The 27,528-nt window shown below is 40.3% G+C and overlaps 1 protein-coding gene across 1 annotated transcript in view; it reads right to left on the minus strand.

The window, feature by feature from the left end:
• LOC132676064 (ankyrin repeat domain-containing protein 26-like) overlaps positions 1-27,528 on the minus strand; it is a 140,436-nt gene that overhangs the window by 97,299 nt on the left and 15,609 nt on the right. The window contains exons 5-9 of the mRNA XM_081790863.1: positions 26,786-26,856; positions 19,907-19,943; positions 16,092-16,164; positions 7,779-7,869; positions 3,860-3,896 (exon numbers count right to left, since the gene is read on the minus strand). Coding sequence (XP_081646989.1) covers positions 3,860-3,896; positions 7,779-7,869; positions 16,092-16,164; positions 19,907-19,943; positions 26,786-26,856 — 309 coding nt within the window. The remainder of the gene's footprint in view (positions 1-3,859; positions 3,897-7,778; positions 7,870-16,091; positions 16,165-19,906; positions 19,944-26,785; positions 26,857-27,528) is intronic.

Here is a 27,528-nt window from a genome sequence, read left to right on the forward strand (position 1 = left end):
CACTGAGCTAGGAGGCTATTTTGTACGCCAGTACCCACCATACTGTTTGGATTACTACAGCTTTGGAATACAACTTGAAAGCTGAGATTGCAATACCTCCAGTTTTCCTCTTTTGCAATACTGCTTTGGCCATTCAAGGTCTTTTGTGGTTCTATACAACGTTTAGGATTGTTTGTCTAGCTCTGTGACAAATGCTGTTGGTATGCTGACAGGGATTGCATGACATCTGTAGATGGCTTTGGGTAGTGTAGACACTTTAAAAATATGTATTCTTCCCATCTGTGAGCATCGGATGTCTTTCTCTTTCTTTCCGTCACCTTCAATTTCTTTCATCAGTGTTTTACGGTTTCCAGAGTACAGGTCTTTCACAATTTGGACCCTGTTTTAAAAAAGCTTTCAGTTCTCTATTTTGCCTCGACCTCTCCTAACCTGTGAAATCTCCAGGAAAGACCCAGTCTGAGTTTCCATAACCAAATGTGACAGGCAGGGAATGCTCTGAAATGGTTCAAAATTAAATGTATAAACGTTACCACAATGACTTCTCACCTCACATCTGTCAGAATGGCTCAGTTTCAACACACAGGAAACAACAAGGGTTGCTCAGGGTGTGGAGAAAAAACAACAATGTGCACCGGTCATGGGATGTAAATTGATATCGCCACAGTGAAAGCCAGTATGGAGGGGCCTCAACAAATTAAAAACACAGATACCATAGGATCCAGTGATTCCACTACTGGGTACTTATTTACCCAAGGGAATAGGAAATACTAATTTGAAAAGATATATGCACCCCTATCTTTATTATAGCATTGTTTACAATAGACAAGATATGGAAGCAACCCAAGTGTCCACCAATACATGAAGAGACCACACACACACAAGCACATACACACACACAGACACACACACACACACACACACACACACACACACACACACACACAATGGAATATTACGCCACTATAAAAGAGAATGAGATCTTGCCATCAGCAACATGATGGATATACCTAGATGGTTTGAGGCTAAGTGAAATAAGTCAGACAGAAAAAGACAAATCCTATATGATTTCACTTCTGTGTAGAATCTAAAAGGGGGAATAAATGAACAAACAGAGCAAAAGCAGAAACAGACCCATAAATGCAGAGATTTGACTCTTGCCAGAAGGGAGGGGAGGTGGGGGGATGGACAAAATGGGTGAAGGGGAGAGGGAAGTTCAGGGTTCCAGTTATAGAATGAATAAATCACAAGGCTCAAAGGTACAGCATAGGGAATCTAGTCAGTGGTATCGTAATAGCATCATACATTAACAGATGGGAGCTACGCTTATGGCGATCAGGGTGAAACATCTAGAGTTGTTGCATCACATATTACCTTGGGTGTCAGGTAGATCTCCGTTTAAGGAAACATATCAAAGTTTAGGTTTCTATGTTATGAGTGGTAGGACTAACTAGAGGTTGAAAGATTCAGAGTTCCCAAGGCCAACTTTGTTCCCACACTGGTCTTGCCTTATTTAGGTCCATAATAACTAGCAAGACATTCCAAGCCTTCAGGGGCATTCTGCTACCCAAGGAGAGAGACTGCGATCAAAATGGTCCTGGTCGTTGTGCCTCTATTTCTCTATACACTGTCTGAATATTTTCTTCCCTATGAGCTCCCTACATCACTCCTACATCACTCTTCGGCACGGTTCTGTGGCATTCCCCACCCTTTCAATCTTTAGCCTATGAAGCCATACACTCCTACAACAAGGATGGGCTCAAGTGACCGAGGGTAGGAGCCATGTCCTGCTCCTGGAGAACAAGCGAATTGGGAGTCTCAGTCATCCACACAGTCACCTCAACATAGGCATGTTATCACCGATCCAGATGAAGCTCCCTTACTGATTTGACAAGTCAGTCCTACCCCTGCCCAGCCCTACAAGTACATGGGAAGGGCATCACAGATTTAGGAAAAGAGGTGGAGTGAGGAGACAGCTTGCCTTGGGCCATACATCTCTGATGTTCGGAATCTCCACCACCCACCCCCAATTCCTTGAGAGGATCTAAGCCATCCTCCCTCAGTTGGGGTGGAAGTAGGGGATATCTTATTTCTATTTGCTGTAAACAGACTCTTCCCAGCAGCTCAAATGATTTTTAATCTCTCTCATCAGAAAATCTGAGGTATGCTCGCACCCTCAATGAAACCAACACACACAAAAGCAGAAACCTGGTCACGACCCTCTTGAACACTCTATTTGAATATGCCTTTCTAAACAACTCCCCGAATCCTGGGTCCTTCATTCCTGTCATTCACCTTTATCTCACTTGGCATAAACCCCCATATTCTGACATCTTTTCTCAATCTCTGATTCCTAACCAACTCAGTGTTGTTCTCCTTGAAACCTGGTCTCCTCTGCTAATTCGATTCTTACCCTCCTTCATTGTATTCATTAGACCCACTCCCCAGCTTTCTATTATTAAAACAGTTGCCTCCAAGATGAAGACAAAAAAGAAGGAAGAAAGGAAAGAAAGAAAGAAAACCAGAATTTAAATCTCATTTCTGTCACTTATCATATCCAAATAGGTCACTTCAATCTCTTTTGAGTTTCAAATTCTCCAGGGAAACAACCATTGGGCAAGGAGGTGAAACATAGGTTGACGTACCAGAGGGTGTTTTGAGGAATTAACCTCTGAGGTTCCCTAAATCTTGAGACTCTAAGTGCTTTTGATTTGGCCTCTGGAAAAATGGAGAGTCCTTAGCTGGCAGAAGTGGGAAAATTATTGGAAAAAAAAAAAAAAAGAAAGAAATACCAAGGAAACCAGAGAAGAAAGTCAAAAGGCAAAAACACAGTACAAAAAAGTCATGGGGGGAAAAAAACCTCCAAAAAAAACCAAAAAGCTTCCTAGAACTAGACAAGGGTACTAGCCCAAAGGGAAACCAGCCGGGGAACTTAGGCAACAGAGAATCATATAGCAATATCCTCGAAATAGAGGCTGAATTTAATTAATGTAACATGGTCTACAACTAGATATCCTTCCCTTACAGAAAACTCATTTGTCTCAAGAAGAGGGGATACCACTACATCTAAGGAGCTGCCTGACGACATCTTGCTTATTATGTAAAAGCCTTGACACCATGGCCATAGCTGGCATCCACCCTAAAATCTCAGACGGTAAAAACAAGGGACTAGTTACCACTGCACTAATGACTTTTGTTAGCACTAGTGGTCAAATATATGAGGCCCAATGCTTGGACTAATCTGGGTTCTTAAGAAAACCCTAAATTCGGGTTCCGACACCATTACCTTTGACATTCTGAGTTGATCTGCCCTAGGATCTGTATCTTCATCTCAGTGCTGCTGAGGAACCAGAGAATGGATGTGGAAGCTTCACGGGCTGATGGGCAAAGCCCAACAGCTACCCATTAACTATGGAATCATGGTCGAGTCTTCAACCTCCCTGAACCACAGTTGTGAAAGTAATAAAAAGTAGGCTACAATAACACAGCTACTTTGCAAAGCTATACAATGACTATATAACTGAACAGATGTTACCCATAGGATATAGTGTCTAGTCCAGGGTAGAACACGCAACAACTGCTTTTGTTCTCTGCGTTCCCTTAGGAGACACATAATTTTCAATTCATTCATTCCCTTTCCTTTCCTTTCATTATCCGTTTCATTTCATTTCATTCCTTTATACTTTGAGAGTGAGTGCACACAGAAATCGGGAAAGATATCCCAAGGAGGCTGTCAGCGCAAAACCCGACATGGGGCTTGAACTCACAAACCTGAGTTGAAATCAAGAGTCACACCCTTAACCGACTGAGCCACCCGGGTACCCCAGCAAATGTCATTTTTACAAATCCATAAAAATCCTACCTGGTTACAGAGTCTCCCTCAGCCTTCTCATCTGATCCTAAAGAAGAAAGCAAAATACATGTTAAATCAACAATCGAAAAATAGAGGAAATTACAAGTGTACGGCTTATGATTTGTTAAAAAGTATTGCTTTGGGACCACAGCTGGAAACCACACTACACTGAATGGTAATTATACCATTCGTAGGCTTAAAGCACTAAGAAATCTTACTTTCTCCTCTATATTGACCAAAAGCAAGAATGGGTTTTATCAGAATTTGACAGCTACAGGTGAACTGATGTTTACAATGGCCATCACTGACCGACTCTATGGCACTGGAGGAAACTGGTATCGTTAGGAGAATGATTATCATGAGCTGACAATGTCAGACTGAAACTAGCATGATTTTTCTGGACTTCCACTACTAGAGGAGTTGAAAGAGAGTACCTTTAGTTTGCTGTAACACGGCAGAACTTCCCCAGCTCTTCAGCAGACACTCTTCAGTTTTAGGAGGAAACACCCCCTCACAAAGTGTGCTCTATAGCTACTGTACTTTGCAGCATGGCCAAACCATAGCAAGCAGACGCTCCGTGGCCTTATTTCCAATGGCAAGGTAACAAGGAAAGATTTGGCATTCCAGTTTGATAAAGTTCTAACCTCTGGAGACTGTCTCCTTCCATTGCTAGAGAGTCTATCTAGACCCACCGCACATCACAGAGGAGGAGGATCCCAATGTGAGTGCTGTGTAGTGGTTCATGATGTCATTTTTCTCAACCCTCCCCATTAGGTGACACACATCTAGAGAAATCATACTTTTTTTCATGGAAGGCAGAGGTCATCAGATCCTCTACTGATGAGCAACTAAACAAAACAAAGGGCAAAGAATATCTTGAACGCCTACATTCAATTACCAGGATATTTTCACTTTCTAAACATTCAAAGACATCCACTCTATGATTCTAACTATATGACACCTGGAAAGAGCAAGGCTATGGAGCTAAGGGTTGGGGTCAATGTAGGGAGAAACGGGCACAGCACAGAGGACTTTTAAGGCAGTGGAACTCTTTCACACGATACCACAAAGGTGGACTCACATCATTACACATTTGTTAAAACTCATAGAATGTATAACACCAAGGCTGAACGTTAATGCAAATTAGAGACTTGGTCTCAAAATGAAGAGTCCGTGTCCATAGAAAATGCACCACTGTTGTCAGGGTGCCTGGGTGGCTCAGTTGGTTCAGCGTCCAACTCTGGATGTGAGCTCAGGTCATGATCTCACCGTTCATGGGATCAAGTCCTGCATCAGGCTCTGTGCTGACAGCACAGGATTTTTCCCCCCTCTCCCTCTGCCCCTTGGCTGCTCACACGCATGCATGCTCTCTCGCTCAAAACTAAACCAAGGAACTGAAAAAAAATAATCCTACTAAAAACGGACCACTGTCGTGCAAGATGTTAACAACAGGGGAGGCTAGGCGTGTACGGGAGCATGGTATGGTATATGCAGACTCTCTGTACTTCCTATTATATTTTGCTGTGAACTTAAAACTGATGAAAAAATCAGGCTTATTAAATGTATGAAACAACAAAAGCAACAAAATATGGTATCCATTGTAGCTACTCTTAGCATATACTAACTCACGATACAGTCCTCTTGAACATTAAAATAGAGATCAAAGTAACACAAAAGGGGTACTGTCTCCCATTTGGAAGTATATGAAAATACATAAACAAAACACAAAAATACAACAGTTATTTGTATACGTAGGCAAGAAAACAATTGATGAATATGACCCAAAATCTTATACCTATAAACAGGGGTTCAGCACCATAGGAATCACACCTGGGTTTTCCATATAATTAAGAGATTTTCATTCTCATTTTAAATCAAAAATCATCATGTTGATCATACCTAAGAATCATAATGAAAGCTTAATCCCATAAAAAAAGATTATAATGACCTAATATGGCCCTCCCTAGTAATTTTTGTACAAATACCCACTTCATATGGATGATGAAACTGAAAGCAGTACCATGGTAACCATCATGTTACTTGCTAGTAAAATAAAATTTGAAGACACCACCAAAAATGACGTCAGGGCTATAATTCCTATGCAGAACAGATTTCATCCAGCAGGCCAAAGATGGCTACCCTCAGAACATCCTACTTGAATGACTGGCCCTTGGTGGTTCCCTGGGATCTTGGATTTAAGGAGGGTTCCCACCATTCCCTAGCTGCTTAAGAGTGGTTCACTGTGCCTAAGTGCTGGTACAATCAATGTGCTTAAGGCTGTACACTTGATTTCCTTGGTGGAAACCTGGAATTTTGGGACATGCTAAGGAGAAGATGCCTATGTGGTTAGCATTTGATGAAAACCTCGGGCACTGAGTATCCATAAGCCTCGTACTGGCAGGCAACATTTCACTTGTGCTGTCCTAATTTCATGCTGGAGGAATTTAGCACATCCTGCTAACTCCATAGAGAAAGGATTCCTGGAAGCCTGCGCTTGGTTTCCTCTGGCCTTCACCCCATGCACCATTGCTCGGTGCCGATTGGCCTTACTTGCCTGTCCCCATACCAATCCACACGCATGGCTACAACTATATGCTGAGTCCTGTGAGCTCTTCTAGTGAATAATCAAATCTGGGTGTCATTGGGATGCCTCTAACACAACTGCATTATATGAAATTGTATTATTTGGGTTGATGTCTTACACGTGGTTACAGTCAGAAGGTCATGTCACAGAATACCTTTCCTGGAATCTCTTTTCTTGGTATTGGCCTTGAAAATTCCTACATCCCTATAGATCCATTTGAAGAAAGGTTTAAAAGGAATAGATGAAATCATGATGTCAGAAATTGTGAAACAAGCAACAATCTTATTTTACTCCGAAAAAAAAAAAATAGACAGAGAGAGAGAGAGAGAGAGAGAGAGAGAGAGAGAGAGAGCGAACCCTGGTGATTGCCCCTATGTTCTACCATATAAAAGTTCTCTGAAATATGAAAAATCAGTTAATTTTCTCCAACTAACTAGGACTTAGTCCATTTTTCTGGCAGATAGGAATCAAAGAAGTACCAGGGATCATTCTACAACAATCAGAACTATCAGACAGAATATGAAAGCATACTACTGATTATAGTGTTTTTTTGTTTCTTTTCCTTATTTTCCTAGAACATTAAAAATATAGTTCACCTATTAAAGGCAGTTATTGCCAAAATAATCAAAAGTCACAAATACGGCATCCAAAATGTCAGATGAGTTATCTTGATGTCTCCCTATCTGACCCTCCTTCCAATTCTCTTATTTTGCCCTAATTGATTCTACCGTATGAAGTACCCCCATTTTATATGGCATTAACGTATATACATTTATCGCTGACTACAAATGCTTATGTTCATCCATGGTAGTTAGGACATATCTCTGCATCATCAGCTAGGTCAGTCCTTAATGTCTTGCCAACAGTGAGGATAACAGTAAGAGTGGGAACACTTGGGGATACGACTCTGACAAATTCTGGTACGAGAAGCTCACCTGATAGTGTTGGCTGCATTTCAAATCGTCTGCTATTCCCTCTAAAGTACTAGTGTATTTTACCACCTTCCAGTAGAAACACAATACACACCGGCTTACTTTCCTTCATTTACTCCCTGTAGTCTCGGCCATTCACATCATTCCCTCTTTGGCTCTTCTCTTCTTTCCTGAGGCTCCTTAGGCCTTCCAGTATCTTGAAAGGGAACTAGTCATTTAGCTCCTTTGGTGGCACTCTCAATTTAATCTGTTGCTGGCACCACATACGATATGCAACTTATCTCCTTTTCACATCTCTTTCTCTTTCCTATGCACTTAACAGGACGTTTTCTTTACATATTAGAATATATCAGTATTCCTGTTTTAAATCAACATTCTGTCAAATGACCTTTGCATAAAATACAGTTCTTACCTTCTACTTGTCCATTTAATATACTTTGCCCTTTCTGATCCACAGCTCCAGAGAAATGAGGAACATATTTGTTGGGCTTCTCAGACATACTCTGTTAAAAGTAGCATCAGTAATGAGTTGCGTGAAGACTGCATAAGCCTTTTCCAAGAAAATATCTGAATTTATGACTTAAATAACAATCAGACTTACAAATAAGAAAAACGTATTGAACACCAAAACCTTTAAATACCAAACCTCATATACGCTCTCTTGATTCAGCGTACCATTGAATCTTCATTTGGCTATGGACTCTCTAAACTGATCACGGAAGGCCAGAATAAGTACCTTCAAAGGCAGAAGCCTGACTTGTATGCAGATTTCAAAAAGGAACTAACAAAACACCTTCCTTTGCATTCCTGACCAAAATAAAAGGACATTTGAAATAAGTTTTGAAACAAATTCTTTAAAAGTGTACTTGCTATAAATGAAAACTACTTCTAATAAAATGGCAGACATTTGTTTCAGTGTCAATTCATACCTCACATGATCAGAAACTTTGGAGTATATCATGTTGAGTATCAACAAAACACTGTTGTAGCTGCTGCTTCGTTTAGGTAAACAAAGGCTTGACCTTTTTCTGGACGAAAGAAGGGTTGGATCGAATGGCAAAGTAGTAAGAAAAACTTTTCTTAAAATCATGGTGAACTAGTAGCAAAAAAATATGTAGATATAGGTATGGAACTCTTCAGAATGTGTAGTAAGCATTCAAACGGCAAGTATAAGAACATTTATGTCTTAGTCACCTAAAATGTGCCAAGCACTCATTTCACTATGCACCTTTTCGTTTTTACACACAACAATAATAATGATTATGATGGTGGAGTGGGTCTTCCTACTTCTTGGTCACTCTAAGACATTGGAGTAAAATGATGATCCGTGGTCCTCTCCGTCCAGAATGTCCCTCGCCACGGTCTACACGACTGGTCCTTCTCATCTTTCACTTGGCACCTTTTGCCACCCTCAGATCTTTTCTGACTACCAAAATTCCCACTCCCACTCTCATCGTCATCCTCACTGCAAATGCCCCCAATGTTCTCTCAACTAACATTGTCCATTTCCTATCGATGAAGCCTTTATAGTCACTTATAATGGATTGCTGTCGACTTACTTTTCTGCTCCGACCACAACAACCTAAACCCTCCCCTTGTACACTCAGTAGCTAACTGCTTGGTACGTACTCAGTATACAAGGACAAATTAATTAAGGTCAAAACATTTACACTAATCTCACTGAGTAGATCTCAAAAGTACCAAATCACTATACTGTTGACCCTTGAACAAAGCAAGGGTTACGGGCTCTGATGGCCATGCACTCGAAAATCCACAAATATCTTTTGAAACCTCAAAACCAAATCAAAAAAACCCAAAATTACTACTGAATTTCCTACTTTAAAAGCAATAACACTTAAAAATCAAAAAAGTATATATGTATTGAAAACCAGAACATTAAAGCAGAAGCGCTTGTATATGCTCTCTAGGTCTCATCTACCTTTTCGGCCTCATTTGGCCATTGACTCTGTAAACTGAGCATGGAAAGTCAGGGTTAGGATAACGGAATGCTGAGCTTACCAACAATAGACACAGTCGATTAATGCATGTTTTCCCTGTTATATGTATTACATACTGTATTCTTACACTATAAACTAAAGAAAAGGTTACTAAGAAAATCGTAAAAAAGGGGTGCTGGGTGGCACTGTCGGTTCAGGGTCAGGCTCTTGACTTTGGCTCAGGTCATGACCTGAGTTCAACGCTGGCAGTGTGGAGCCTGATGAAGATTCTCTCTCTGCCCCCGTTTCCCTACTCACGTGCTCTGTCTTCTCTCTCTCTCACAAAATAAATAATTAAAAAAAAGAAAAACAAGACGAAAAAGAAAATCATAAGGAAGAGAAAATATGTTTACAGGATGGTAGTGTATTTATTGAAAAAAATCTGTATGTATGTGGACTCCCACAGTCCAAACCCATCTTGTTCAAGGGTCAAATGTATACCTATATGATGTCTCCACTAAGAGTTTACTGGAACTTATTATAGCCCCAAATGAGAAAATCAAAAACGCATTCTAACTTTGCCATTCTTTTCTGGACACTAGGGCCATTTTATTGGCCTTCGAACATCTTCCCATTGAAAACAAGCATTCTTGGGGGGCCTGGGTGACTTAGTCGATTAGGCACCCAACTTTGAAATTGCGAAAAGGAAAGTAAAAGGTGGAGGGAGGAGTTAAGATGGCAGGGGAGGGGATCAGAATTTCCCTTGTGCCTCAAACACAGCACTATTGAGGTCACAACACTTGCAATACCAGGAATACAGGAGGCAGAGGGACAGAAAAATCTCCACAGGTGCAAAGTGACAGCTTGGCGGGACAGAAGGGTGTGTATGCGAATTGGGAGAAATAAAATGGGCAGCACAGGCATGGAGTGGGGGAAGCCCTTTGGTGGAGAAACGAAAGGAAGGTAGAGAGAGAGGCTGTGGGAAGTGCATTTGGATATGAGAAAGCCTGTCCAGACCACAGACCAAGGAGAGATCCAGAGGGCCAGTTTCTACTTTGCAAAACAGCCTTAGAGGCTAAAAAACAGGATTTTCAAGGTTGCCAGACTTTCTCTAGACCAGAGCTACCACCTCCCATGCCTGGTAGGGAGGGAGCCGCCCCTAGGCTTGGTAGCAATCTCAGGGCTACACTGGGAGAGAACACCTTGAGTTTGGTGGAAAGGGGAGGTATTGCCTGCCCAAGGGAAAAAGACCGTGCAGGCACGAGCCAGAGGCCCTCTGTCCACTGGGCAGAGTGGCGCAACTCCACTACCAGGTCCGAGCAACGCGGGATCCTACAGGGTTTTGAATCCCAGCTCAGTGCTCAGGTGGCACAGGGGACTGTGCAGCAAGGCAAGCCGGCTCCCCAGGCTATTCCGTGAGGACAGCCTAAACAGTGAGTTTTGAGACACCTCGTGTGGGGAGGAGATATTGGGGTGTCGCCATTTCTCTCCCCATGACCAACATCGTGGGGCTTCAGGGAATGGACAGTGAGCCTCCGTGGAGGCAGGCCCATTACACCGAACCCTGGCTCTCTGTGCCTCGTAACTGCTTCTCTGTAGGAGTGAGACTGACACTGATGGGACCACACAGCCCCTCCTCTGGACCAGCACAGCCACCAGTCCCAGGCACCAATAGACAACTCTCCTCCAGTTTTCTATCTTAGTTTCTTTGTTTGTTTGTTTGTTTTCATTTGAGTTATTATTCTTTTGTCTTTCCTTTTCTTTTTTAATGTTTATTTCTCTATTTTGAGAGAGAGAGTGAGTGATCAAGCAGAAGAGATGCAGAGAGAGGGAGAGAGAGAGAATCCGAGCAGGATCCATGCTCTCACTGCAGAACCTGATGGGGGTTTCGAACCCACCAACAGCGACAACATGACATGAGCCAAATTCAAGAGTCGGACGCTTCAGCTACTGAGCCACCCAGGCGCCCATCTTTTCTTTCCTTTGCTTTCCCTTTCTTCTCTTTTCCCTTTTTTCTCTTTCTACTCTGCTCTTACTTCTTCTCTCTTTGGAAACAGCCTAGGAGTCTCGAGTTGACGTGGGTCAAAGCAAATTATATATCTACATATATCTATTTATCTTAATATATACCTATATATCTATATTTAGATATACCTAGATATAGATATAGATATAGATATAGATATAGATATAGATATAGATACAGATATATATTTTTTACTTTGTTCTTCTGTTCTGGTTCTTTGTTTGTTTGATTGCGCATTTTCTCTATAGTTTTCTAGATCACCTTCTTCATTTTCCTCCCTCTCTTTCTGGATTAAGCCCTATAGCTCCTTAGAGTCACTGCTTGGTCTTTTTTTCCATTCCAGTCATTTCTCTTTTTGTTTGGGCTAAGGATTCTTCACCACCTTCTTCTCCTTGTTTCCAGGATTACTTCAACAAACAAATCAAAGCCCATCAGGTGGAGGGCCCAAACCGCCACTCCAAGTAGCGAGAACAGCAGCCAAAGACGCACCGAAAGAGTGCACACAACACACTCCAAAACACATTTGTTCAACTGCCAGGCCCTGGACAGTATAGGAGCTCTTTTTAATATAGTAGTACTCGCAGGTGTGGGACAGAGAACAAGCTATTCAAACACATAAAGGGCAGGAATCTAGCCAAAACGACGAAATGGAAGAATTCCGCTCAAAAAAAATTCCGGGAAGAAAGGACAGCCAGTGAAGTGCTCAAAAGAGACAGAAACAATATGTGTGAGCACATTTTAGGAATGACACTCATAAGACGCATAGTTGCGCTTGAAACCACGCATAGAAGACAGCAGACAATCTACTGCTTCAGAGATCAAGGACCTAAGGAATCGTCACGATGAACGCTGAAAATGAAATGGTGTAAAGGAGATACAAAGTAAACTAGATGCAGTGACAGCAAGGATGGGAGAAGCAGCAGACAGAATCGGTGAAACAGAAGATACAATTGTGGACAAAGATGAAGCAGAGAAAGGAAAGGAAGGAAATGACTAGATCACGAGGCAGGTACTAGAGACCTACGTGATTCGGTGAGATGAAATATTAGCCACATCCTAGGAGTCCCAGAAGAAGAAGAGTGAGAGAAAGGGGCAGAAGGTTTGTTTGAACAATGTATAGCTGGGAGCTTCCCTCATCTGGAGAAGGAAACGGTCATCCAAGTCCTGGCGGCACAGAGAATTCCTTTCCGAATCCACAAACCCAGGTCAACACCACGACATGCCATAGCAAAACTGGAAAACTACAAAGATAAGGAGAGGATTCTGAAAGCAGCTAGGGACAAACGGGTCTTATTCGACAAGGGAAGACACATAAGGGTAGCAGCAGACCTGTCCAAAGAAACTTGGCAGGGCAGAAGGGAGGGGTAGCAAACGGTCAGTGTGCTGAATGGGAACATATGCGGCGAAGAATCCCTTCCCCAGCAAGGCTGTCATTTAGAATAGAAAGAGAGAGAAAAGCTTTCCCAGACAAACAAAACCTAATGGAGTTCATGACCACGAAACCAGCCCTGCAGGAGATCCTAAGGGACGAGTCTGTGAGTGGAAAGCAGCAGAGACTACAAAGGACCAGAGGCCTCACCAAAAGCATGAAACCTTCAGATAACACAATGACACTAAATCCATATCTTTAACTAATCACTCTGAGTGTGAATGGACTCAATGCCCCAATCAAAAGACACCGGGAATCAGAATGGATAAAACACAAAACAAAACCAAACAACAAGATCCATCTATATGTTGTCAGCAAGACACTGATGTTAAACCCCAGGACACTTCCAGATTCAAAGTGAAGCTATGGGGAACCACCTATCATGCTACCAGAAGTCAAAAGAAAGCTGGAGTCGCCACACTTCCACCAGAAAGACTAGATTTTAAACCAGAGACTGTAGTAACAGATTCAGAAGGGCATTGGATCATAATTAAGGGGTCTATCCATCAAGAGGAGCTAACAATTGCAAATGTTTATGGCCCCAGAGTGAAACGCCCACACATATGAATCGATTAATCACAAACATGATTAAGTGTATACATACAAATACCATGATTGTAGACGACTTTAAGACTCCACTCATGGCAACAGGCGGGTCGTCAAGGCAGAAAATCAGTAAGGAAACACAGATCCAATGTGTCATTGGACCAGATGTATTCAGATATACATAGATATATATTGGCCTAATATATACATTTATATACATGGATATCAACACCGATATATTAAGATCTTTTCATCCAACAGCAGTAGAATGCACATTCTTCTTAAGTGCACATAGAACATTCTCCAATGTCTCCAAGTGACATCCTGGGTCACAAAACAGCCCTCCACAAATACAAAAGGACTGAGATCATACCTTGCATATTTTCAGATCACAGCAACGAGCACTTGCTCATTCTTTCTCTCTCTCCCTCCCTTCCCAAGAGAAATACAAACATTACAAAAACATTTAGCTCAGCTCCTTCCAAGAAAGAGAAAAACAAGAATAATAAACCTTGTGGGGCAATGAGTCCTGGATGGAAACCACACACAGACAGTAGAATTCCATAACCAATATGTTGACAATGGAGTTGACAGAAAGTGATGTACTAAAAGAACAGACACTAAAGAAATAGTTTCTACAAGGACAAATTAGGGTAGGGTAACCATTAAAAAAGAGCCTGGTGCGGGGAACACGTATGTGGCACAGTCAGTTCAGCATCCACCTTCAGCTCATGAGTCATGATCTCACGGTTTGTGGGTTTCAGCCCCACGTTGAGCTCTGTGTTGACAGCTCGGAGCCTGCAGCCTGCTTTGGATTCTGTGTCTGCCCCTAACCCGCTTGCACTCTGTGTCTCTCTCTGTCTCAAAAATAAATAAACTTTAAAAAACTTTTTAAAAATACCGTAAAAAGCATGGGGGTTGAAGAGGGAAAAAGGAAAAAAAAAAAAAAATAACATGTGACCAATCAATCAAGCATGAGCTTAAGACAAAAAAGAAAAGGAAAAATGTGAGCAAAGGAAGGTAAGTGGAAACAACATACATTTTTCAACAGGTACATAAGTAGGATTGGGAGTATACTATGAACAATAGTCTCTTTTAAACCTTTTAAAGATATATGTCTCTATATATGTGCATATATATATATATGTGTGTGTGTGTGTGTGCGTGTGTATGTATATATATATATATATATGTGTGTGTGTGTGTGTGTATAAGTGTAAATGTATATGTGTATATATGCATATATTATATATATCTCTATCTATATCTATCTATATCTATATCTATCTATCTATCTATCTATCTATACAATATTTACGTAAAAGAGAGGCTTTGATTCACAGTATATCTCTAATAATACTGACTCTTATCACTCTACAGTTATCTGGTTATAAATACTGGAAAGAAGAATTTAATTTTTTTCAGTATAAATAAATTGTTCAATTCCTGGCATCTATCGCTTCCGAAGGGCTAGAAATTATTACTAGACTAAGAAAAGAACAGAAAAAGAGAGGTTCCTAACACGTCAACATTCACTATGGAGAAAGAATTGGGAATGAGAATTCTAGGAAGAAATGGGAACCTTCAAAGGATGTATGTAATGGGACACAGATGGGGTTAAACAAACAAAGGCTGAGGACTTTTTCTCTGCAATTCTAAGCTCACAATGGGAGGATACTAAAAATATACTGTAACCTTCTTTCTTATGTAACTCCTGATTTCCTCAATAGAATTCATTTGCGTGTATACATGTTAAACACTAAAACGGAATATAAACTGAAGCCTGACTTTTTAAATTCACATATTTAATTGTGATATATCAGGCGCATTTTGTTACTTTTCCAACTCCATTCTACGGAATTCCATTTCCCTACTCATTTATTCACATTCAAAAACTATGACATTGTTTCTTCCAAGCAAGACTTTATTCTAGCAGCTCCAGGAGTCAAACAAGTGTGTTTCCTAACCTCCAGGAGCTTATCAAGATTTAGGGGCTTTGAAATGAATACTGAAATAAATATCACATGTCTGAAACTTTAAATTTTAGAATCTGACACAAGGACTAGGAGGAGATAGTTTTCAAAGCTAGAATAGGAAAGATTTCTGAAATTAGAAATTTGACAACTTGGCTATGAAGAGCCTCTGCTCATAGAGCTACTCTTTTCAGCAAAATACGTATTCTTCGGGGAGATGCACCATTTTACCTTACTCTTCATGGAGTTATTTCAAAACTACAGGGGAACACTTTTGTAACGTAAATGTTGAGAAATAATGTAAACACCTAAATTTCTACATTTTCTAATATGATTTTAGTCTAAATGTAGAACAAAGGATAGAGCCAAAGGAAAATCCTGTATCTCACCAAAATTAAACTTGCCCGGGGCGGGGGGGGGGGCAACCTACAATAGATACTTGGACCCACTCAGGTTTCATTTAGGCATGAGTATTATCAGTCATGTTACTATCACAGTAAGAATCCTTATCCTTAAGCAATGTCATATTGCCTCCATTATGGAAAAGCTTTTCCCAATATAATTTGACGGTCATTATATATTTTCCAGCCCATTCTTTCATCAGCCTCCACCTGTAGGATTTACCAAAGTACAACAAAAGAAAACAAAAGAAAACATTCAATGCGTCATGTATCTGTAAAGTGGTTTGTTCTTGCTAACTTTCCATGACACACATAAAATGATGATACACAGGCTCCTCTTAAATTTTCAGAGTAAATAAGGGAGAAAACTCAATTCAGAGCAGGAAAGTGAGTTTCACAGGAGGGTACTTTACCTTGGTACCAAAATCTAAGTCTTGGCTAGCTGATGTAGACCATGAATCATCAGGAACAGGTGTGTCGGAAAGCCTTTAGAGCAAAAAAATACAACAAAAACATGTTCATTCATTTAAAAACAAAATTTTAAAAAGTTAAGGGAAAGGTCAAGTATCTGTTTATTCCACGAAGTTTCTTGGTATCATTAAAAGTTGTCCTCTGGTTTCCTCATTAAGTTTTATTTTAATTCCAGTAATAGCAACATCCAGAGTTATATTAGTTTAAGTTGTACAATATAGTGATTCACCAACTCCATACTCACCCCGTGCTCATCATGACAAGGGCACTCCTTCATCCCCATCATCTCTTTCATCCCTCCCACCACTCACCTCCTCTCCGCAACCATCCGTTCCTTCTCTGCAGTTAAGAGCCTATTTCTTGGTTTGTCTCCCCTTTTGTTTCCTCCCTTTGCTCGTTTGTTGTTTCTTAAGTGCTACATGAGTAAAATCATATGGCATTTGTCTTTCCCTGACTTTGCTTACCATACTACACTCAGGCTCCATCCAGGTGATTGCAAATGGCAAGATTTCATTGTTTTATGATTGAGTAATATTACAGTGTGTGTGTGTGTGTGTGTGTGTGTGTGTGTGTGTGTGTGTGTGTATGTGTATGGATATACATATACACACACACACACATACATCCATATAGGGCTTCTTCTTCGTTCACTCATCTGTCAATGGACGCTTGCGCTGGCTGTTGGAAATAATGCTGCAATAAACACAGGAGTGCGTGTGTCCCGTGGAATTCGTGTTTTTGTATTCTCTTGGGTAGTATCCAGTAGTGCAATTACTGGATCATAGGAGAGTTCTGTTTTTAATTTTTTGAGGAACCTCCATACTGTTTTCCACAGGGGCCGCACCCATTTGCATTTCCACCAACGGTGCAAGAGGTTTCCTTTGTCTCCACATCCTCGCAAACACTTGCTTCTTGTGTCTTGGAGTGTAGCCATTCTGACAGGTGTGACGTGGTATCTCGTTGTACTTTGGGGAGCATCTTTTCATGTGTCTGTTGACCATCTGTATGTTGTCTTTGGAAAAGTGTCTGGTGATGTCTACTGCTCATTTGTAAACTGGGCTTTTTTGGAGGGGGGTGATGTTGACATGTATCAATTTTTTAGACATTGTGGATACTAACCCTTTACTGGATTTGCAAAACATTTCCAAATTTGTTCTCCCTTCCAGAGGTTGCCTTTCAGTTTTGACGGTTTCCTTCCCTGTGCAAAAGCTTCGTAGGTTGGTATAGTCCCCATACTTTATTCTTGTTTTATTTCCCTTGGCTCAAGAGGCATAACTAGTAAAATGTTGCTACAGCCAAAGTCAGAGAAATGAGGGCCTGTGCTCTCTTCAAGGATTCTTTTTTGTTTGTTTGTTTGTTTGTTTTTTGTTTTTTATGGTTTCAGGACTCACACTTAGGTTTTTAATTCATTTTGAGTTTCTTTGTGTGTACGGTACAGAAATTGGTCCAGGTTCATTCTTTGGCATGTGACTTGTCCAGTTTTCCCAACACCATTTGGTGAAGAGACTGCCTTTTCCGCACTGGATAGTCTTTCCTGTTTGTGGAAGATGAACTGACCATACACTGGTGGATTTATGTCTGGGTTTGCGGTTCTAGTCCACTGAGCTAGGAGGCTATTTTGTACGCCAGTACCCACCATACTGTTTGGATTACTACAGCTTTGGAATACAACTTGAAAGCTGAGATTGCGATACCTCCAGGTTTCCTCGTTTTCAATATTGCTTTGGCCATTCAAGGTCTTTTGTGGTTCTATACAACGTTTAGGATTGTTTGTCTAGCTCTGTGACAAATGCTGTTGGTATGTTGACAGGGATTGCATGACATCTGTAGATGGCTTTGGGTAGTGTAGACACTTTAAAAATATGTATTCTTCCCATCTGTGAGCATCGGATGTCTTTCTCTTTCTTTCCGTCACCTTCAATTTCTTTCATCAGTGTTTTACGGTTTCCAGAGTACAGGTCTTTCACAATTTGGACCCTGTTTTAAAAAAGCTTTCAGTTCTCTATTTTGCCTCGACCTCTCCTAACCTGTGAAATCTCCAGGAAAGACCCAGTCTGAGTTTCCATAACCAAATGTGACAGGCAGGGAATGCTCTGAAATGGTTCAAAATTAAATGTATAAACGTTACCACAATGACTTCTCACCTCACATCTGTCAGAATGGCTCAGTTTCAACACACAGGAAACAACAAGGGTTGCTCAGGGTGTGGAGAAAAAACAACCCTTGTGCACCGGTCATGGGATGTAAATTGGTATCGCCACAGTGAAAGCCAGTATGGAGGGGCCTCAACAAATTAAAAACACAAATCCCATAGGATCCGGTGATTCCAGTACTGGGTATTTGATTTCTATTATTAAAATATTTGTCTGCAAGATGAAGACAAAAAACAAAGAAAGAAATGAAAGAAAAAAGAAGGAAAAGAACCCGAATTTAAATCTCATTTCTGTGACTTATCATATCCAACTAGGTCACTTCAATTTCTTTTCAGTTTCAAACTGTCCATGTAAGCAACCATTCGGCAAGGAGGTTAAACAGAGTTTGAATTACCAGAGGGTATTTTGATGAATTAATCTCTGAGGTTCCCTAAATCTTGAGACTCTAAGTACTTTTGATTTGGCCTCTGGAAAAATGGAGAGTCCTTAGCTGGCAGAAGGGGAAATATTAATGGAAAAAAAAAGAAATACCAAGAAACCCAGAGAAGAAAGTAAAAAGGCAAAAACACGGTACAGAAACGTCATGGGGAAAAAATCTCCCAAAAAAAGAAAAAGCTTCCTAGAACTAGTCAAGGGTACTAGCCCAAAGGGAAACCAGACTGGGAACTTAGGCAACAGAGAATCCTCGAAATATCCTAGCAATATCCTTGAGATAGAGACTGAATTTAATTAACGTAACATGGTCTACAACTAGATACCCTTCCCTTACGGAAAACTCATTTGTCTCAAGAAGAGGAGCTATCACCACATCTAAGGAGCTGCCTGACGACATCTTGCTTATTATGTAAAAGCTGTGACACCATGGCCATAGCTGACATCCACCCTAAAATCTCGGATGGTAAAAACAAGGGACTAGTTACCACGGCCTAATTATTTTGTTAGCACTAGTGCTCAAATACATATGGGCAAATGCTTGCGCTAACCTGGTTTCTTAAGAAAACACTAAATTAGAGTTCTGACATGATTAGCTTTGACATTCTGAGTTGATCTGCCCTAGGATCTGTATCTTCATCTCAGTGCTGCTGAGGAACCAGAGAATGGATGTGGAAGCTTCACGGGCTGATGGGCAAAGCCCCTCAGCTACCCATTAACTATGGAATCAGGGTCGAGTCATCAACCTCCCTGAACCACAGTTGCCAAACTAATAAAAAGTAGGCTACAACAACACAGCTATTTTGCAAAGCTATGCAATGCCTATATAACTTAAGAGATGTTATGCATAGGATATAATGTCTTGTCCAGGGTAGAACACGCAACAACTGCTTTTGTTCTCTGCGTTCCCTTAGGAAACACATAATTTTCAGTTCATTCATTTCACTTCCTTTCCTTTCATTGTCCATTTCATTTCATTTCGTTCCTTTATACATTGAGAGTGAGTGCACACAGAAATCGGGAAAGATATCCCAAGGAGGCTGTCAGCGCAAAACCCGACGTGGGGCTTGAACTCACAAACCTGAGTTGAAATCAAGAGTCACACCCTTAACCGACTGAGCCACCCACGTGCCCCGACGAATGTCATTTTTACAAATCCATAAAAACCCTACCTGGTTATAGAGTCTTCCTCAGCCTTCTCATCTGATCCTAAAGAAGAAAGCAAAATACATGTTAAATCAACAATCGAAAAATAGAGGAAATTACAAGTGTACGGCTTATGATTTGTTAAAAAGTATTGCTTTGGGACCACACCTGGAAACCACACTACACTGAATGGTAATTATACCCTTCGTAGGCTTAAAGCACTAAGAAATCTTACTTTCTCCTCTATATTGACCAAAAGCAAGAATGGGTTTTATCGGAATTTGACACCTACAGGTGAACTGATGTTTACAATGGCCATCACTGACCAACTCTATGACAATGGAGGAAACTGGCATCGTTAGGAGAATGATTATCACAAGCTGACAATTTCAAACTGCAACTAGCGTGATTTTTCTGGACTTCCACTCCTAGAGAAGTTAAAAGAGAGTTTTTTTTTATTTTGCTGTAACACAGCAGAACTTCCCCCAGCCATTTAGGAGAGACTGTTCAGTTTTAGGATGAAACAACACCTCACAAATGTGCTCCATAGCTATTGTACCTTGCAGCATGGCCAAATCACAACAAACAGACTCTCCCTGGCCTTATTTCCAATGGCAAGGTAAGTAGGAAGAATTTGGCATTCCAATTTGATAAAGTTCTAACTTCTCGAGACTGTCTCCTTCCATTGCTAGAGAGTCTATCTAGACCCACTGAACATCACAGAGGATGATCCCAATGTTAGTGCTATGTAGTGGCTCATGATGTCATTTTCCTCAACCCTCCCCATTAGGTGACACACATCTAGAGAAATCATGCTTTTTTTCATGGAAGGCATATGTCATCAGATCCTCTACTGATGAGCAACAAAACAAAACAAAGGGCAAAGAATATCTTGAATGCCTACATTCAATTAGTGGGGAATTTTAATTTTCTAAACATTCAACGATATCCACTGTATGATTGTTACTATATGACACTCTGGAAAGAGCAAAACTATGGAGGTAAGGGTTGGGGTGAATGTAGGGAAAAAGGGGCACAGCCCAGAGGACGATTTTTTAAAAAATTTTTTAACATTTATTTATTTTAGAGACAGAACATGAATGGGGGGAGGGTCAGAGAGAGAGGGAGACACATAATCGGAAGCAGGCTCCAGGCTCCGATCTGTCATTCCAGAGCTTGACGCGGGTCTCGAACTCGTGAACCACGAGATCATGACCTGAGCCGAAGTCGGACACTTAACCGACTGAGCCACCCAGGCGCCCAAGCACAGAGGACTTTTAAGGCAGTGAAACTCTTTTCACACGATACGACAAAGGTGGATTCACATCATTACACATTTGTTAAAACTCATAGAACGTATAACACCAAGGCTGAACACTAATGCAAATTAGAGACTTTGCCTGAACATGATGAGTTAGTGTCCATATAAAATGCACCACTCTTGTCAGGGTGCCTGGGTGGCTCAATTGGTTCAGCGTCCATGTCTGGATCTGAGCTCAGGTCATGATCTCACAGTTCATGGGATCAAGTCCTGCATCAGGCTCTGTGCTGACAGCACAGGATTCTTTCCCCCCTCTCCCTCTGCCCCTTGGCTGCTCACACGCATACATGCTCTGTCACTCAAAACTAAACAAAAGAACTGAAAAAAAATTACTACTAAAAACGGACCACTGTCGTGCAAGATGTTAACAACAGGGGAGGCTAGGCGTGTACGGGTGCATGGTATGGTATATGGAGACTCTCTGTGCTTTCTATTATATTTTGCTGTGAACTTAAAACTGCTGAAAAAATAAGGCTCATTAAATGTAAAAAACAATAAAACAAAGTACAACAACCAAACACGGTATCCATTGAAGCTACTCTTAGCATATATTAACCATGATACAGTCACCTTGAACATTAAGATAGAGATCAAAGTAACACAATAGGGGTAATGTCTCCCATATGGAAGTATATGAAAATACATAAAGCAAAATACAAAAATACAAGTTATTTGTGTACTTAGGCAAGAAAACAATTGATGAATATGACCAAATATAACTATAAACAGGGATTCAGCACTATATGAATCAAACCTGGGTTTTCCTTATAATTGAGATTTTATTCTAATTTTAAATCAAAAATCATTATGCTGATCATATCTAAGAATCATAATGAAAGCTTAATCACATAAAAAAAGATGATAATGACCTAATATTGCCCTAGTCTTTTTTGTACAAATACCTACTTCATATGGATGATGAAACTGAAACCGTACCATGTTAACCATCATATTACTTGCTATTAAAATAAAATTTTAAGACACCACCAAAAATGAATTGAGGGCTGTAATTCCTATGCAGAAAAGGTTTCATCCAGCAGGCCAAAGATGGCTACCCACAGAATATCCTACCTGAATGACTGGCCCTTGGTTATTCCCTGGGATCTTGGATTTAAGGAAGGTTTCCACCAGTCCCTAGCTTGGTAAGAGAAGCTCACTGTGCCTAAGTGTTGGTAAAATCAGTGTGTGTAAGGCCATACACTTGATTTCTTTTTGGAAACCTGGAATTTTGGGACACGCTAAGGAGAAGATGCCTATGTGATTAGCATTTGACCTCGGGCACTGAGTATCCATAAGCCTCGTACTGGCAGACAACATTTCACTTGTGCTGTCCTAATTTGATGCTGGAGGAATTAAGCACATCCTGCTAACTCCATAAAGATAGGATTACTGGAAGCCTGTGCTTGGTTTACTCTGGACTTCACCCCATGCACCTTTTCTCTGTGCTGAGTGGCCTTTCTAGCCTGTCCCCATAACAAACCATAGGCAACAACTATATGCTGAGTCCTGTGAGATCTTCCAGTGGATAATCAAATCTGGGTGTCGTTGTGGTGCCTCTATCACAACTGCATTATATGAAATTTTTATTATTTGGGTTGATGTCATACACGTGGTTACAGTCAGAAGGTTATGTCACAGAATACCTTTCCTGGAATCTCTTTTTCTTGGTATTTGCCTGGAAAATTCCTACATTCCTATATATCCTTTTGAAGAAAGGTTTAAAAGGAATAGATTAAATCATGATGTCACAAAGTGTGAAACAAGCAACAATCCTAATTTACTCAGAAAAAAAAAAAAAAAAGAGAGAGAGAGAGAATCCTGGTGGTTGCCGCTATGTTCTACCATATACAAGTTCCTCTCAAATATGAAAAATCAGTTAATTTTTCCAACTAACTAGGACTTAGTTCATTTCTGGCAGATAGGAATCAAAAGAAGTAACAGGGATTGTTCTAGAAAAAACAGAACTATCAGACCCAGTATAAAAACATACTACTGATTATAGTTTTTTGTTTGTTTCTTCTCCTTAATTTCTTAGAAAATTAAAAATATAGTACACCTATTAAAGGCAGTCATTGCAAAAATAATAAAAAATTCATAATTACTGTGTCCTCATTCCTGCTGCTCTCCTCTGTTCATCTGATAAAGTCCTACACGTTTTTCATGTCCAATTTAAATGCTGGCACACAACCTGGATATTTCTGAGTCTTCTGAGAGTTCTCTCTCACCCCCTAACTTTTCATATTCAGGAATCACAAATTCGTATTAACTATACTGTTTCGGTCTCTGCTTTATCTTTTCCCTGCCCGTGCCCTGGTCAAACATGAGTTCTTAACTGATTATTTTCGCAGGGAAAAAAAAAGCCACCAAATATTATTGTTATTTCTTAAATGAATAAAAAAAATAAGCAAAACAAATGAGAAAGACACAAGGCCCTGAAAAAAAAAATTAATGGAATAAATTGAACCCCCTGACGTTTTCAATCTACACAGCTGAAAGTTTCATAATGGACTAATACTAGGCTAAGAAAACAAGAGCTTCCTTTGCCTCCCAGTCTCTTTATGTGGTTTCCTATAACCTATCCTCCATATGAGGGTTCAGCAAGCTACGGCCACAGGCCAAATCCTACCTGCCATCTGGTTCTGTAAATAATGTTTTATTGGGGCATAGCCCCATGTCTTCACTTACATATTGCTATAGCTGCTTTCACACTACAAGGGCAGAGCTGAGAAACCACATCACCTAAAATATTCACTGGCTCTTTAGGAAAAAGGCTTGGTGATCTGTATTTTATGCCATAACCAGAGTGTCATAACTCAAATCTAATCTTATTAGTCTTCTGCTTCAAATTCTCCAAAATCTCTGCATCAAATACTGCTGGCTCCCTCCCTAAGAACCATTCCATATTCTTCATTCTTGCTAGAGAATCACAACTTTATTTGGATATTTATTGTCTCCATACACAGAGAAGGTGGCCTCACCCTGGCTTCAAAAAGAGAAAGGATTATTCTAAGCTAATCACAGTACCTGATTTACCAGGGACCAGTTTAGGAATGAGTATGTGATGTAACCTAGTCTTTAAAATGTTAGAGGAAGTCTACTGCAAGCCTCTTCCTAGTGAAAAGAAACACCTAAAGAAAAGCAGTCCTTCCCGCCCACTGGATGTTGTATGTGAGAATATGATACCTGGAGCTGTTGCTAATTAGCCACCACGGAAAGGAGAAATAAAAATACCACCAACTCCAAAACTGAACAAAAGACGACTGGGATGCTGATGACATCACTGAACCATCAAAACATTTCTGGTTCCTACTGTTTTAGTCACTGTTAGAAGTCACCTATTATTTGCCGCTAAAAGCATCCTACCAAAGAAATTTCCCAAGGCCTATCGGGTAAGATCTACTCCTTTCGATAGCACTAACAAACTTCCATAAGCTTGTCTTACATAGATATTCACCTCATTCCCAACCATTGCCATAGCACACGTTTTCTACCCGCAAAACCCAGCTGCTCATAAATCCTGCTAAGTTCACTCGTACACCTTCGCCTCTGCACTGCTGTGTACTCCGCCAAACACGTAATCATGATAGTTTACAAACATTGTCAAACATACAAATGTTGGTCCTTCTGCCTCTCTACCTGGCAAACTGAACTCCTCACTCTGCATGCTTACCGTAGATTCTACCCAGTCCTTGAAAACTCGGATTCCTCACTGGGAACTTACGGTAACTGGAACAAATGCCAATACAAAATAACAATGATAATTATAAGCTCTATGAGACTCTGGCACCTAGTAAGCACTAAATAGAGTAAATAATACAAATGGCAGTGGTAACAACAACTCCTGGGGTGCAGAGACTGGTTTTTGCATGTTTGTATTCTACAACAATAGGATAACACTTAGTAGCTAACAGGCACTTAAGAGTTACTTGTGAAGTGAACAAATGGACATGAATAAAAATGATTCCTTTGAAAATTATTTTTAAAAACCACAGAAACTTTTCTGTTTCAAAAACCGCAGGGACAACTCTATTCTGTTATGAGCAGCTTAATGATCAAAACGCTGTCTGTTCTATCTTTGCCTTCCCTGTAACTTCCAAAACTAACCTACAGAAGTTCTTTGGTAACAGTCTGCCAAGTTAAAGCTTTCTTCCTACTTTTCAGATTGTACAGTGCACTAGGTGCCACAACTAGGGAGCAACAGTAGCATTTGTGTGTGTGTGTGTGTGTGTGATTGTGAAACATCTTTGTGCTGTTATTATAATTTCTGGAGCCCAAGTTGCCCTATTTGAATACTTATAAAGATAAAATTTTGACTAATGGCAACAGAGTATCTTATTCTAACAAAATTACAGTGTCATGACAATTCTCCAACAAACAGAAGAAAACATTGTTCTAATGAAGTCAACATATCTCATTCTGGATTTGTTGTTGTTGTTGTTGTTGTTGTTGTTGTTGTTTTTAAATGTTTATTTTTTTGAGAGATACAGAGCATGCATGTACAGGGGAGGGGCAGAGAGAGAAGGAAAAGGGAAAATGCCACACAGGCTCTGAGCTGTCAGCAAACAGCCTGACAGAGAAGTCTGACACAGGACTCCAACTCACCAACTGTGAGATGATGATGACCTGAGCTGAAATCAAGAGTTGGACACTTAACTGACGCAGCCACCCAAGCGCCCCTCTCATTCTGTCTTGATTTATGAGGAGTGAAGTTGATAATGGTGAGACCTTGTTGATATAATATGTGAAATAACCTATGCCTCTCAACAAGGCATTGCTTTTCTTCGGTACTCCTGGAAGCTATCTGTAAAAAACAATCTCATTGGCAGTACTGCACACTAGCTAAGATTTGCAGTTCTTATTATTTGCCATTTGTTTATGGTACCAGGAAAGTACTGTAGAATTCCCAGTTTTAGGGCTGGTTCATTTTTTAATGAGACAAATCACTAGGTAACAATATTTACTAAATATAATCCATTTGTAAACATTTTATAAAAGATCCATTTTTATAACAAGTGCAATTTGTTATAATATGTTTATGGAGGAAACATAAAACGTACTAACTTAACAATATTTTTTTCCTCTGGGCACCTGGATGGCTCAGTTGGTGAAGCATCTGACCTTGGCTCAGGTCGTGATCTCGCAGCTCACGAGTTTGAGCCCCACATTGGGCTCTCTGCTGTCAGTGGTGGAGCCTGCTTTGGATCCTCTGTCTACCTTCCTCTGTCCCTCTCCTGCTCGCTCGCTCTCTCTCTCTCTCTCTCTCTCTCAAAATTAAATAAACAGTTAACAAAGCATTTTCGTATTTATTACACAAAGATGTCACATGGTATTTTAGGGGTCATGACTAAAATAATGAATTTCTTTTCAGATAATACTGCCTCATATTTTCAATTACCTACAGTTAACTTCATAAATAATTCTGAACATTAGACTATAAAGAAAGAAATTAAGAAAGAAAAAATATATACATGCAATTTACACATTGGTGTTCTTTTCTTCATTGTTCTTTCATTATCAAAACACCCTTACTCTGACTTTACTTATGTTAGGACCACCAAGAGCAATTCACTATGTAAAGTCTTACCAGGATTGCTGTTTTGCAAAGAATTTTTAAGCATGATTTCTTCTTTATGTCGGCAAATTATTTCGTAATTGCTATGTTTAAAAAAGGATGATAAATAATATTACTATCTTAATGCTGATATGAAAAACATTTACCAAATAAATCAAATCCTTAGAGTATTTCAAATAATATCAGAGCAAATATAAAAACTTTAATTGCCCCATATACTTCAAATTTGTACGTTCTAGAAGCTTTTCATTAACTCTGTACTTAAGAAAAAAACAGGAAGATGAACCAGTCATGAATTGAGGGCATTCTAGCTTAGTAAATTAGAACTAGCTTGCCAGGGGCACCTGGGTAGTTAAGCATCCAACTTTAGCTCAGGTCATGATCTCATGGTTTATGGCTTTGAGCCCCACGTCAGGCTCTGTGCTGATAGCGCAGAGCCTGGAGCCTGCTTCGGATTCTGTGTCTCCCTCTCTCTCTGCAACCACCCCCCACCCCAGCTCGTACTCCGTCTCCCTCTATCAAAAGTAAATACACATCAAATAGAAATGAGAATAATTAGAATTCACGTGCCAGAATGGAAAGTGTTTGGAACCCAGAAGTCCCAGCTCTATAACCTATAGCTATTTGTTCTTGGAGAAGCCACTTCTCTTTGGCTCAAAATCTCCCTCTATAAAACAAGGTAAATTACTGCCTTATTTTACAAGGTTGATAAGAGGATTTAATGAGATATGATACCCAAAACATGGCCTCTCAGG

The sequence above is a fragment of the Panthera onca genome, chromosome A1 (assembly GCF_046562875.1).
Source record: "Panthera onca isolate mPanOnc1 chromosome A1, mPanOnc1 haplotype 2, whole genome shotgun sequence".
NCBI classification, from domain to species: domain Eukaryota; kingdom Metazoa; phylum Chordata; class Mammalia; order Carnivora; family Felidae; genus Panthera; species Panthera onca.